At 33.3% G+C, this 13,421-nt stretch overlaps 1 protein-coding gene and 1 long non-coding RNA gene across 2 annotated transcripts; one reads left to right on the forward strand and one right to left on the reverse strand.

The window, feature by feature from the left end:
- The first annotated feature begins 219 nt into the window (after positions 1-219).
- Positions 220-849, forward strand: LOC111048146. Its single transcript, XR_005573944.1, has 2 exons — positions 220-318; positions 685-849. It is a non-coding gene; the product is annotated as an uncharacterized LOC111048146 (long non-coding RNA).
- A 3,386-nt stretch (positions 850-4,235) lies between these two features.
- Positions 4,236-11,795, reverse strand: LOC111048154 (matrix-remodeling-associated protein 7). The gene is made up of 3 exons (XM_022334019.2): positions 11,556-11,795; positions 9,331-9,458; positions 4,236-4,481 (listed from the first exon to the last, which is right to left on the reverse strand). The coding sequence occupies exons 1-3, from the start codon at positions 11,772-11,774 to the stop codon at positions 4,367-4,369; spliced, it is 462 nt and encodes a 153-aa protein (XP_022189711.1). The 5' UTR covers positions 11,775-11,795; the 3' UTR covers positions 4,236-4,366.
- Positions 11,796-13,421: the final 1,626 nt, after the last annotated feature.

Genomic DNA, 13,421 nt, shown 5'->3' on the forward strand with positions numbered 1-13,421 from the left:
GGAGGGGTGGTTGTGGGCAGATCACATGCCTCATTCTAAGCCGTTGTCATCCGTGATCGGATCGGAAAGCTGCATGATAAGTGTTGCCCGGGCTTTCATGTCAACAGTTTTGAATATTTCAATTCTGTTTGATTGTTTCGAAGTAATAAATTATCACTCAATTATTATTGTTATGAGTTTAGCATTAATCTAGAAATTCAAAATAACTTTGGAATTGTTAAAATTTTGCAGGAAGATCAAAAGGAAGGTATGGGCGCATTCGTTGAGAAGAGAAAGCCGAATTTCAAGAACAACTAAATAAAGAAATCTTCTAAAAAGGTAAGTTGTACTCATTTCTGTGCACCGTAATGAAGGAATACTCCGTATAGGCCTATAGAGCTTTGTAAGCCCCTATGAAAATTTAAAATAGTATAATTAGTTGCCAGATAGATGAATTATTAAGAGTAGACAATTCAGAAACACTATTAAATTTAGAGTGCATTCTAGGTTCATTTTGATAGTCATATGAATATTACTTTTTTATTCTGCATGGCGTCATATCTAACAAAATTTCAAAATATTTATTGTCTAGTTTTTACATTTATTCTGCGCTTTTTAATAAATTATCTTTGGTCAGTTGAATCTGTTAATGTATTTCGTCGCTTTTCAAAAACTATTTATATTTTTTTCTTGTATGATTTGCAGGGACCAACGTGTTCATAATAAACTAGCCAACTAAGACTGAGAAAGGAATGAGGTTTGTGTTCTGGGGTTGAAGTATATAATAGTCTAAAATCAGTTATATGAATGCGATCTGAGAATATAGTTAGAATGTTTATTTGATGAATAAATAATATATTTTGATTAAAATTGTGTAACATTTGTTATAGTGTATGATACGAGATGTTGTGGTATTTCTCCATAATTGAAAGAATAAGACGTTGATGTTGTCAACATCAACAGCTTAAAGCTGCGTTTACACCAAAGTTATTAAAAAAATGTCAATAACTCAATCCTTATAGATTCTATTAAATTGAACATAATTAACTTATCATACACTTATGATGAACATATGTTTTTGTCAAGTTCCGTTCAATCTAATAGAATCTTTAAGGATTAACATTCTGTTAATAACTTTGGTTTAAACGCAGCTTAATTCTTTCAATTTCTGAATCATCATGTAAAGTTGAGCATAGTTTGATATTGAGAAACATGTGGCTTGAATGAAAAGGACTAAGAAATTGTCAAAAAACCTCTTGTATTTAGTTTTAGTTTATCAGAGATTGACAATGGTGTAATACCCGAAACCGGTCTTTCTAATATTATCAATAAATCAGTGGTTTTTTGACAATTTCTTTGTCTTTTTCATTCGATATGAATAATTACCACAATTTCAACTTCTCAACTACACAAAAAAACATGTGGCTATTTTAGTTTGGATTATCACATCGCAAGAGTAGAATATTGAAATATGTCGTTAGAACTAGTAAATAAATTGAAATAGTTATTTGTGCAACTAGTGCGCAAAGTGACAGTTCGCTGCACCGAAAGAAACGTTTACGCACGAGCCGTAGGCGAGGGCGGAATGGTTTGTTGAGTGCAGCAGAGGAACTTTGCGCACGTATTTCACATCAAGTTTTTCCTACAGTTACCATTGAATATGAAAAGTGGGTAATTATGGGTAAAATTGCCTGAAATGCATCAAATGTTTTTCTGTGTAATTTTATTATTGATAAAAACCCTAATCCTAAAATCCTAAATTCCTCGTTGTCCTTGGTTATAATATATAATTAATAATTAGCTCGTTGTGCTTCGTTGCACCTCTGCTCACTATAGCAGCCCAGTCACTGTTACCAACTTCATTTTGATTTTGCTGCACTGTTGCTCCATATAACCTACTAAGTATTTTGCGTTGCCATGTTGCAAATCTGGAGTGCAGAAAAATTTTTCCCGCACTAGAGCGGAAAAGTGATTCTTTGCGTTCTGTAATCAGTGCAGCAATGGCCACTTTTCAACGTAACTGTAGGAAATAGTTATTTGTGCAACTAGTGCGCAAAGTGACAGTTTGCTGCACCGAAAGAAACGTTTACGCACGAGCCGTAGGCGAGGGCGGAATGGTTTCTTGAGTGCAGCAGAGGAACTTTGCGCACGTATTTCACATTAAATTTTTCCTACAGTTACCATTGAATATGATAAGTAGTTGATTATGGGTAAAATGATGGCTGAAATCCATCAAATGTTTGTATAATTTTGTTATTAATAACAATCTTAATTTATTTTAAACTTGATAATCCAATAAATTTGAATAATTTTGATTAAATCAGAAAAAATATAGATAGACAAAATACACGCCAACAATGTCAACAGCTGATTGGGATGGCTGCAAGATAATACGCAAAGTATTAAGAGTACACAAAGTAATACTTTGCGCACTAGAGCGGAAAAGTGATTCTTTGCGTTCTGTAATCAGTGCAGGAATGGTCACTTTTCAAGGTAACTGTAGGGAAAATATTATAATTTCTAAGAATGCGACTCTATCCCATCAATTTATGACACTAAAATTTTGATTCTAACTTTATTATGCACATCATAAATTACATGAATTTGAAATTATTGACAAAAAATGTTTCAACGGAGATGACTGTCCCACTTTCATATGAGGGTAATTTTTCCAACCTTCATCATCTATCATAGACATTGAAGAATGAGGAGTAAATTTACTGAGGAAAGTTCAAGAGTGATTATGTGAGTTCCATAATACGATTGTATTGTGATGATTATTTTCAGATATTCTGATGGAATGACTGATTCTGATATGGATGGTTCAATTAGAAGAACAAGCTTGGTATTTATATATTATAGAGACTGCAGATTCATGCTATTTTGTCCCTGAGCCATATATAGTGTGAAAATTTAACACTTTAAATATTATATAATAATAATAAAATTGATTATCAAAATCATCGCCATTATTATAATTTTGATCATAATCATCGTGACCATAATCATGATGATCATAATCAACTTGATCACAATCATTTTTATCATGATTATTAGTATTGAACTAGTCAAGATTATAATACCTTGAACTATTTTTACTTTCCTTGCCCCATTACCATAGGTAAGGAAAGTATTGCTTTCCGAAAAAAATTAAGGTACCTCAATTTCTATACGTTTCAAGGTCCCCTGAGTCCAAAAAAAATGGTTTTTGGGTATTGGTCTGTATGTGTGTGTGTGTGTGTGTACACGATATCTCATCTCCCAATTAACGTAATGACTTGAAATTTGGAACTTAAGGTCCTTACACTATAAGGATCCGACACGAACAATTTCGATCAAATGCAATTCAAGATGGCGGCTAAAATGGCAAAAATGTTGTCAAAAACAGGGGTTTTCGCGATTTTCTCTAAAATGGCTCCAACGATTTTGATCAAATTCATACCTAAAATAGTCATTGATAAGCTATATCAACTGCCACAAGTCGCATATCTGTAAAAATTTCAGGAGCTCCGCCCTATCTATGCAAAGTTTGATTTTAGATTTCCAATTATCAGGTCTCAGATATAATTTAAACCAAAAAGTTTCGAGTGGAAAAGATTGAACATGAAAATATCTTCAATTAATGTCCAGTAACATTTTTACCTAAAATTGAAAATAAGCTTGATATTTGAGAAAATGTGATTATTCAATTGCAAACTGTTGGCAACTGTTGATTCTATTAAATTATTCACTATAAAGAAATAGCAGACCTCGTATGTCTCCAGCATTATTGTCCTGTCACCAGCTGGATCAGATCTTTGTTCATAAGTAGACTTGAGATGCGCGTGAACACTAGCGTCAGGTGATCAATTTTCATAACGGCAAGGAAAGTTGTGTGAGTGCGCCACACCAGATTTTTCTTTTTTGTGTGCTGATGTATTAATCAATATATTCACAACAACACAGTTCTACAAAATGATATTATTCTTAGGCCCGGATGCACGTTCAGTAAATTAAACAGCAAATAAATGAAGTCAATGCAATGCATTGTTGCCCGATTCGTTCATTGGTTCAGATGACACCATTTAACACCGGTTAAATTCTGTTGCATGAGAAAATACAAGTTGATATTTTTGCGAATTCCTATTCTAACAAACAGCTGACTACTAAGATTATTAGTTTATATTTTAAAATGCATTAGGATTGAAAGGTAAATTGAAATAATAGGATGAAAGCAAAAATTCAAGGACAAATTCAATGGTTAAACAAACACAACATTCTTGATCAATTCCAAATTTATTCATTAAGTAGATTGGTTGTTTTCAAACTGGACAAATTATATACAAATTTTCTATTACGGTGCAGGTTTTTCACGTGGTTTAGTGGATCAAGTAATGAAGTGTGTGAATCAAGGACGATAGAGTTTCATCTGATCTTCAAGCTCTTCCATGGAACTGACATTAAATTTGTCTTCTTGATTTTGTAGTAATTGAAATATTTCTGCCAGCTGTTGAGCTTCAGCCCTGAAAAATCATGAAAACTGATTAAAATAATAATTATTTTGACATCAAACAATAATTATAATATTCGTTTGAATTAATGAAATTATGCAATTCAAGAGGTGATACGGGATGTCTTTCAAATTAAAAACTTGTGATGGGAGAGTATTTTCTTTTGCAATCTGTTTTGCACTCATCGACAGGGCAGTCAACTAAATTCTTTTGACATTTATTAACAAAAAACAATTTTCTTTCAAGGGATACTTTCATAATTCTAGAATATTATTATTATTGCTATTTATTTCATCGTATTAAGATTCTACTGTACACCTCTGAAATTTCGTATTTTAGTTCCGCCACTTCCCACTATGACAGATTCAGCGCTGGAGAGAGTTCGTTTGGAGGAGTAAAGACATATTGGAAGTCTAGAAGTGTCTCCCCCACCAATTGACCATTGCTACAAGTGAGCAACAAAAAGGAGGGAGAAAGAAATGACAAAAACCTCTGTCTCCATTCATGATTTCTGGTTCTGGAACAATGAGTCACGTTCCAACCAAGACAAGACAAAGTATATTTGGCTACTACGTTATTGAATGCTAGAAAAGGGACAAAGCTATTCTAATGAGTGCTGCTCCTATCTTGAAATGCAACATTCCAACCTATTTCACACCAATTTGAACAAAATCATTGCTAGATTCTCTATTATATCAGTAGGCCTATAACTGTTATACAGTATGTATAAATCTGTTATACAAAAATAATTATTTATATTCATGACTCTTGGCCTTGTAAATGAGCGAGTAACGAAAATCTTTCATAACAGGCATTTGTAAATTTAAAAATAAGCTAAGTTCTTGTCATGTTCTGAATTGAAAAAAAAAACAAATTCAAATAAAATTTATTTCCGTAAAATAATACATTGAAAAAATTATTAGTTTTGTAATCTACAATCAATTGTACAATTCAAGTCAAATCTAAATCGAATTTTTAGCATTATAGCAATATACATAGGCTACAGTTTACAATAAATCAAACTTGCATTAACAATAAATCAATAATAAATAAATATACAAATAAAATGAAATAATTGGAAATAACCCATAGGTTACAGAACCTGTTTGGGAAGAATGAAATTGTTCTTTTGAACAAGATGATTACAGTATGGAAAAGATTAGAACAAAAAAGATTATAGTAATGGATAAATAAATAAAATTGAAAATATATAAATAAAATAAATAGAAAAAAGAATAAAAATAACAGTTAAACATTTCTTGGAACATTAAAGCCTCTAGAAGTGCTGCATTCACCAGCTATTTTTTAATCAATTTAGACGGATTTGTTGGAAAAATTGTGTAGCTTCAAGTAAACATGCTAGATAATGTAAATTAGTTTTATAGAATAGGATTAATTATTAATTTACATTGATAAACTACAATAAGTCAGAAGATAATTGAATTATATCCTAAAGGTAGTCAGCCCAGGAATTCAATATCACATAAATATACACTATACTGTTACTAAAACTACTATTACACTAGAAACTGAAGCTACTATTATACCCTACAACTTCAAATTTATCAATATCAGAAGAAAACTTTTCTTTGTGAGTTTTCTCAAACACAAAATGTGTGCGAGAAGTACAAACTCGTTACTTGTTTTAAAATGGAAAAATTAATCTAAAAAAGTATTATTAATAATAAAAAAATAATATAAAAGAAGTAATTGAAAATATATTTCTATGTATTTTAAATATATATTTCAGCGGAAGTTGAGACAGATAAGACGATAAAATATTTTGATGGTCTTCAAACAATATTACGTGAATTTTGAGAAATAACAAGCCTTACTTCTTCTTGTTCTCCTTCTTCTTGTTCTCCTTCTTCACCTTCTCCTCTTTCTTCTCCTATTCCTCCTTCTTCACCTTCTCCTCCTTCTTTTTAATCTTTTCCTCATTCCTCCTTCACCTTCTCCTCCTTCTTTTCCCCTTATTCTTCTTCTCCCTCTTTTCCATCCACTTCTCCTCACTCTTTCCGTTCTAAATCTTCTCATTCTCCTCCTCGCTCTCACTCGTTTCTTTCTCTTTTTCTCTCTGCACAAATGCCCTTACCGGTGCAATGAACAATGAAAAATGACTTTGTTAAAAATGAAAATATTGAAATTTTGCAAAATTGAAGACACAAATATAGAATTGAACACAAACCATAACTACTACTATAAAAGGAGAAAAGGAAGAATAGTTATGTTTGTATAATTGATTGTGTTTGAGGAGATGTTGTGGTATTTCTCCATAATGGAAAATAAAAACAAATATTGTCACATACCACTTATTTATTATTAAAACTTACATTAAAGTAATGTAAGCCTAGGCCATTATGAAACCTAGGTACATTACTTTAATGTAAGTTTACTTTAATAAAGTATTACTTTAATAATACTTTAATGTAAGTTTTAATAATAAATAAGTGGTATGTGACAATATTTGTTTTTATTTTCCAGTTATGTTTGTGTCATCATTATTTCTTCTTACGTGCTTCTTGCGCCTCAATAATCCAATCTGGATTTCGAATTGGCATTGAACGCGTGTGTCGCGGATCAACAAGTTCCGGCAATACACAGTCCATATAAAATTTTTTCACTTGTTCAAGAATCTTCGAACTCCAGAACTGCTCATCTTTGTATACAGTAACAACTTCTGTCCCCTTTGGCGACCATATACAAAATAAGCAGTACTGACGTTCGTAATGTGGAGTTGTCCCTGTATTGATAGTAGTAGTTATGGTTTGTGTTCAATTCGATATTTGTATCTTCAATTTTGCAAAATTTCAATATTTTCAACTTTGCTGCTTCCCTTGGGAGTAGGTCCTTTATTGTCTGAGGGCATTTGACCTCCACAATACCATGCCCATCTTCTAATAATCCATCCGGCGATGCTGCCAGAAATGGAAAATCGGCATCAATGAATAGCCCACATTTCAAAATTTTTGTCCAGCTATCTCACTAACTTTTTTTAGAGCAGCCTCCTCGTTCATCCTCCCATTCTCCATTGCTGAACAATTTTTACCGCCCCATACAATAGTTCGCGAACTACATTTTCACATAAAACCCATAGTAACTTATCACAAATGACTGGATGAACTGTCACTGTCACGTTTCAACGAACTAATAAGTCACACATGGCATGGATATGGCAAAAGCTAGCTGGAATTGAGAGACAGTGAGAGTGTAACAGACTTCTCATCTATTCCCCTCCCATTCCCACTCTTTCTTGTGGTCATTCATTCAATTCATTCATTGATACACTGCTGGGCAGTCTTAGTATGTAAGTAGTAGGTGGTGGGGGTTACGTTTCAACAGTAGAGCTCTCTGGAGAATAACCCTCGAACTAGGTTGGCAATGTAACGGTTCATTTTTGGTTCAAATTTGCAATTTAACGACTCAGTTTATTGCAAAACTATTAGGAATTTGAACAAAATTCAAACGGATTTAGATTTGTGTTGTTATTCTAAAGGTCACTGTATTTTCAAATTCGTTTCTCGATGCTTCTTTTCCAAAATAGCAAATTCATGTTAAATAGCTAAAATAAGAAAAACTTGAAGAAATAATGAAATTATGAAAAGCGTATGCTCTCTGTAAAAGCATATAGTTGAGTCCTACGAACTTTCAAGGAAATAGTTCAATCCATTCTTGAGGTATGAGTGTAAGCAATATGCTTACTTTTCAGCTTGTTAGGTGGGTGTGCAGTAGAATCTTAAACCCCATTTAATCAGCACTGCTAAAACGGTGTACGACATGTCAAATATTGTAAATTGGTAACAAGAGGTACCAATTAAAAGAAAGTAAAAGAAGAGTACCTAGTAAAAGAAAAGATGAACTGTGTTGAAGTTTCAAAGAGTTTCTGAGAATGAACGCAGGACATTGAACAGAACTCCTGCTACTACAGGACACAACAGGTGTCAAACCTGGATTCGTAGAGTGTTACGAGCATCTGTGTCAAGTCGTCATCCAGAAATTCCTGAACACTAGAGAAAGACCCGCCTTAACACAAATTGGCCACTTTGCCAACAGCGTACCAGCTAAGGTATCTCTGGGGTGTTCCCTGAGAATACCAATCAGCTGTGGATTCCTGGTCTTGTTTTAGTGATGAATATCTGACGACCGGATCTTGTTTGTTTTTCTTGATGAACAATCAACAAGCAGAGAAGGGAGTGGCTGACAACTGTCAAAATACCCAACGCAAGTACGCAAATATCATAAAAAGGGTTTGCAGTGTATTCAGTATATTAGTGTTTAGTGTGCAAGATGATTACTTGCAGTCAGCCTGTAGTCCGTGTTTGCAGCTTCAGTATATCCAAAACAATAGCTGAGGATCCTGAGTTAAAAAGACTAAGAAATTGTCAAAAACCACAGATTTATTGATACTTAGAAAGACCCGTTTCAGTTATTACACCATTGTCAATATCTGATAAACCATTGTTTATCAGAGATTTTTCATTGTTAAAAACCACAGATTTATTGATACTTAATATTACACCATTGACAATGGTGTAATGGTGTAACTGAAACCGGTCTTTCTAAGTATCAATAAATCTTTGGTCTTTAACAATTTCTTAGTATTTTTCACTCAATATGAATAATTACCACTATATCAACTTCTCAACTACACAAAAAGCTGAGAATCCCCACATGAGTGGACCACAGGAAATATGATGGCGGAAAAGTGTGATACACTACATTATTGTCATGAAAGCCTTTGTAAAATGTCCCCCAGGTAATTGAGCAGCACGATAAAGATTTACAAGTACAATGTATTAGATTTATTTGTTGGTTTCTTACTATTACTTGTATTTTAAGAACAAACTACTTTGTTACTTACTCTCTTTCCTCCTTCAATTGATCTTCAGTCAGTCCTGATGATATTTGTTGTACTATTGGCTGCCTGACTGCTTTAAGTTGGCTAAATATTTCCTTGCGCACTTCAATGTTGCTATCTTTATCTTTCATCTGAAAAATAACACACCAAAATACAGTAACTTATAGAGGAAATGCCTTTACAAAATGATAGGAATATACCAAGATTTTAGTATTTGATGAAGTAATCAAAACGTTGGCTAATATGAAGTTCAGTTATTTTTTATGTGTATTTTGACATGAACTAAACTTTCATCATCTCATCTTTCAACTTGTTACAAAATTTCAATTTTTCATCAAAGACTAGAATGATTTTATCCAGAAATTGATATGTGAATGCTTTTTTAAAATTATTTAGTTCAGTACTGTAGTTTGTAGGTACTACTTTAATTCTTGAAAGAATAAGACGTTGCTATTTCCAAATAATTGGTATATTGGTGGTATGTACTGGTAAATATACCAAAATTTAGTGGTATTGACAACATCAACGCCTTATTCTTCCAATTATGGAGAAATATCACAACATCTCTAACCATACACTTCGCCCAAATCACTTTTTATAATGCTATAAAGTGGAAATAAAAGACATTTATCTATCATACAATCAAATTATTACTGTAATTCTATTTGTAAGTGAATAATTCACTACATGATTCATACGTACGTTACAATGATTGTTTCAAGCTTTAATTTAAATCAGGCTACCAGTGGAACTCCAGAGAGCAACCATTGGCACGCTGGTGCACCAGAATTCGTAAATTCAATCAATCATTCACCAGCCTCATGCTGGATAGATAGGTCACCATGCAGTAGACCGAGTGAGACACCAGCTGACTACAGACTACTGAGGTGGCCGGGCTGCTGACCCTAGTGTAATGACTAGTCTACACCCTCACCAAACCTATTGCAATGCCTGGTCCACACTCTCGCCAAGCCGCCTGTCAAGCGATAAGCTTGGCCACGTTGGACTTGCCACACTGCAATGTGACGAGTGCCTGGATGGATATATTATGTTTATATATTATGTTTTTGACGCCATCGATTTCATATTATGGGCAAAGGATGCATATACTTAGGTATAAAGGTATTGTTTGTAGATGCTCGGCTGGCCACTCGCCTCCGAAAAAAATCGGAGCGAATACAAGTGAAGGCATAGGCGGTAAATTTTTTTGGTGGGTAGTTGGATGGTTGGGGGTAACGTTGAGTTAAGGGGGGAAGGGTAGATGTGTTTCGAGCTGTTGGGTCAACATTGTTAGTATTTGAATAGTTATTTTCAATAATAATTATTTTATAATAACTAAAAATATTTTAATGTTCTTAGACGTCTCCTGTTACAGGCCTATACTTTAGGAAGATTGCTGATATTTTCTAAAAATATTAGCGTCCTTTGATTTTACCCTTGAGACTTCCTTATATCCACCACCACTTGGAAATATTTGAGGTAAACGGCAACGAGTAATTCTGCAAAATTTACAAACTAAAAACTGATATACCGGTACCTGAAGTATTCAAAATAGAAAAATCCACTCAGTGGGTAAAATTTTTTTTTTTTTTGAAATGAAATGTTTTACCCCAATAAAGTATTTCTACTTTCAATGGCAACAGTTATAAGACTTTTTTGAAATGGAATGTTTTACTCCAATAAAGTATTTTTACTTTCAATAACAACAGTTATAAGACAAAGTCTGTTAAAACCTCAAAATTTCAATTTCTTGAGAATTTGTCTCGCATTTGCTATTCTTATCATATACAAATACATAGAATATTTGTTTGGTAAAGGTGAGCGATGGCATACAACAAGCCATCCACAAACTCGCGCTCGTCGTCATTTGTACGCACTTGGCGAGTGCGAAAGCGGCATTATGAGCGCAATAAGAACTATTAATGCCAAGCTACCTTCTTGGATACGTAGTGGTCTAATAATTGTAATAAGAGCAAGTTAGGTCACTTCGGTCTAGATACCACTCAGATCTATCAAAATAACACATCGCAAAGTACGATAGTTAAGAGGTTTGCTACAAGATTCAAATAGTCTTAGAACTAATCAAAAGTGGATTAGGTAAGTGCAAGTAACAGAGAATTTTTGACCAAACACCTTTCCAGAACAGTTTCTTGAGAGCATTCACAGCAATTGGGACATTAAATTTATAGGTTATTTTAACTTGATGAATCAAATTTTAAAATACATACACTATCACTATTCCCTTCATCCGTTGACATATCTTCTTTTTGGTCAGCACAATTTAGGCCTTGAAAAATATAAAAATTATGAAAATACCAGGTAAATACAACCGATAGAACTGAAAGAGAAATGCAGATGATATAATATATGGACAAATTTTCGCTGTAGATGGAAAAGTTCTCAGACCAAAGAGTGTCTTTACTGAAAATATTCTCTAAACTCAACATTTGATTCTTTAATGCTAAGCAATAGCTCAGATATTGAAAGCTGATATCATTTCATGTTTGAAAAAGCAAAAAGAAATACTTGTGATGCAAGTCTAGAACTATATCGTATAGTTCAACTTGTCCACTTTGTTTTCGAGTAATTTTACAATTGTATTAGTTCGTATGGGCCTATCTAAAGAGACTTAATTTCCAGCTCTAGAATATTGAAAAGGCAGTGACATGCTGCCAACCGACCAATCAGAGCTTTGGCTTTGTCAATGAAGCGGTGTTCCCGAGAAACAGAAACACTGAAAAGTGAAAGAAAATGGCGATCTTCTCTGCCTGTTGGTGTTGAGTGAGACTGCTGTCTTCTGGTTTTGTGAATGAAAAATTTTGTATTGTGGTTAGCGATTGTTTTCTTGTTAGAAGTAATAAGTTTTAAAAATAATTTTTACCTGCAAATGCAAAGCTCTAGTATGTGTTTTCATTGATTTTAAAGTTTTACTTGTGGAGAGTAAACAATTGATGCCGGGATACCTGAAATAAGTAAGTTGACAAATTAATTACGTTTTCAAAACCTAAATGACATTATTACTTATGCATTATAATCTTACATTCCTATCTATAACTTTCCTGTTCTTGATTCTAGTAGTAAAATTATTATAATATAATTTGCTAACAAAACATTTCTGCTTTGCCTAGTAGGTAACTGGCGCGAATTGTTGCCGCCATTTTTTGGCTAAGCTAGAGCATTTATACTGAACGTTGGTTAACAAGTGAATCTTGAGAAAGTTGATCCAAAATTTAATGTATTGCTCAATTTTTCACTATGGTATCATTTTAATTTTGTCGTTTTTCACTTATTAATTATCTGACAAATTCATGTAACCTAAACTTATGTTACGAAGATTAAGTAGGTAGGTACCTAGTTGTTGCAAGTAAATTTTTAATGATTCTTGATATTGAAAAAAATTATTCAAGTTTTTATACTTGGTAAGGTTACTCATTTTTCCTATTTGAAAATTGACTTTTGTAAATACCAAGAACTATCAACCTTATTTTAATGGGGAAATTATGGATTCTGCCAACATTCATTCTTTTGGTAATTTCTCTGTAAACAGAAAATTGACTAAGAAAAATTATGCTCGTGCATGACCACGCGTGCAGATAAAAAACAAAATTTGGAAAGAGCCATCAGGTAGAAACACGTTGTGTCTGTTGAAACGGAAACAGTACAGTGCATATTCCACTTAGAACCCCCCCCCCCAACTTATCCAATATCCAATGTCTTGATCGTTAGCCAGGTGTTCCCGGATAGATCGCATCAAAAAAATAAAAAAACTCTAAACTTGATAATCAAGATGGCGCGGCATCACAGTCCCTCAAAGCTATCCCCAAGGAAATCATTGACATTGTAATAGCTTCTTTCAATCAGCCACCTTGACAGCCTCTTCTTGACAATCTCTACCTATAGTGAGGTTCACATTATAATAGCAGTGGATAAAGATGAAAGAATAGCGATGCCGATTTTTTGCATTAATTAATTATATTTCTACACTGTCAAAAACATAATTGGCATCGTTGTAGACCTAGAAAAAATAGTACCACCGGCTTTGTCGAATGATAGAGAATGATAGCTAAACCAAAGTTGATCAAATACTGTAATTA

Source organism: Nilaparvata lugens, unplaced genomic scaffold, assembly GCF_014356525.2.
Source record: "Nilaparvata lugens isolate BPH unplaced genomic scaffold, ASM1435652v1 scaffold5921, whole genome shotgun sequence".
Classification (NCBI taxonomy): Eukaryota; Metazoa; Arthropoda; class Insecta; order Hemiptera; family Delphacidae; genus Nilaparvata; species Nilaparvata lugens.

What these genes read in the sequence shown, in the direction of transcription:
- LOC111048154 (XM_022334019.2), bottom strand. Translation starts at nt 11,774, where the DNA reads ATGTTGAGTTTAGAGAATATTTTCAGTAAAGACACTCTTTGGTCTGAG. An exon ending in ATGAAGGGAATAGTGATAGT is followed by an intron (nt 9,459 to 11,555) that starts GTATGTATTTTA and finishes GTTATTTTTCAG; the next exon opens with ATGAAAGATAAAGATAGCAA. An exon ending in CAATTGAAGGAGGAAAGAGA is followed by an intron (nt 4,482 to 9,330) that starts GTAAGTAACAAA and finishes ATGATTTTTCAG; the next exon opens with GGCTGAAGCTCAACAGCTGG.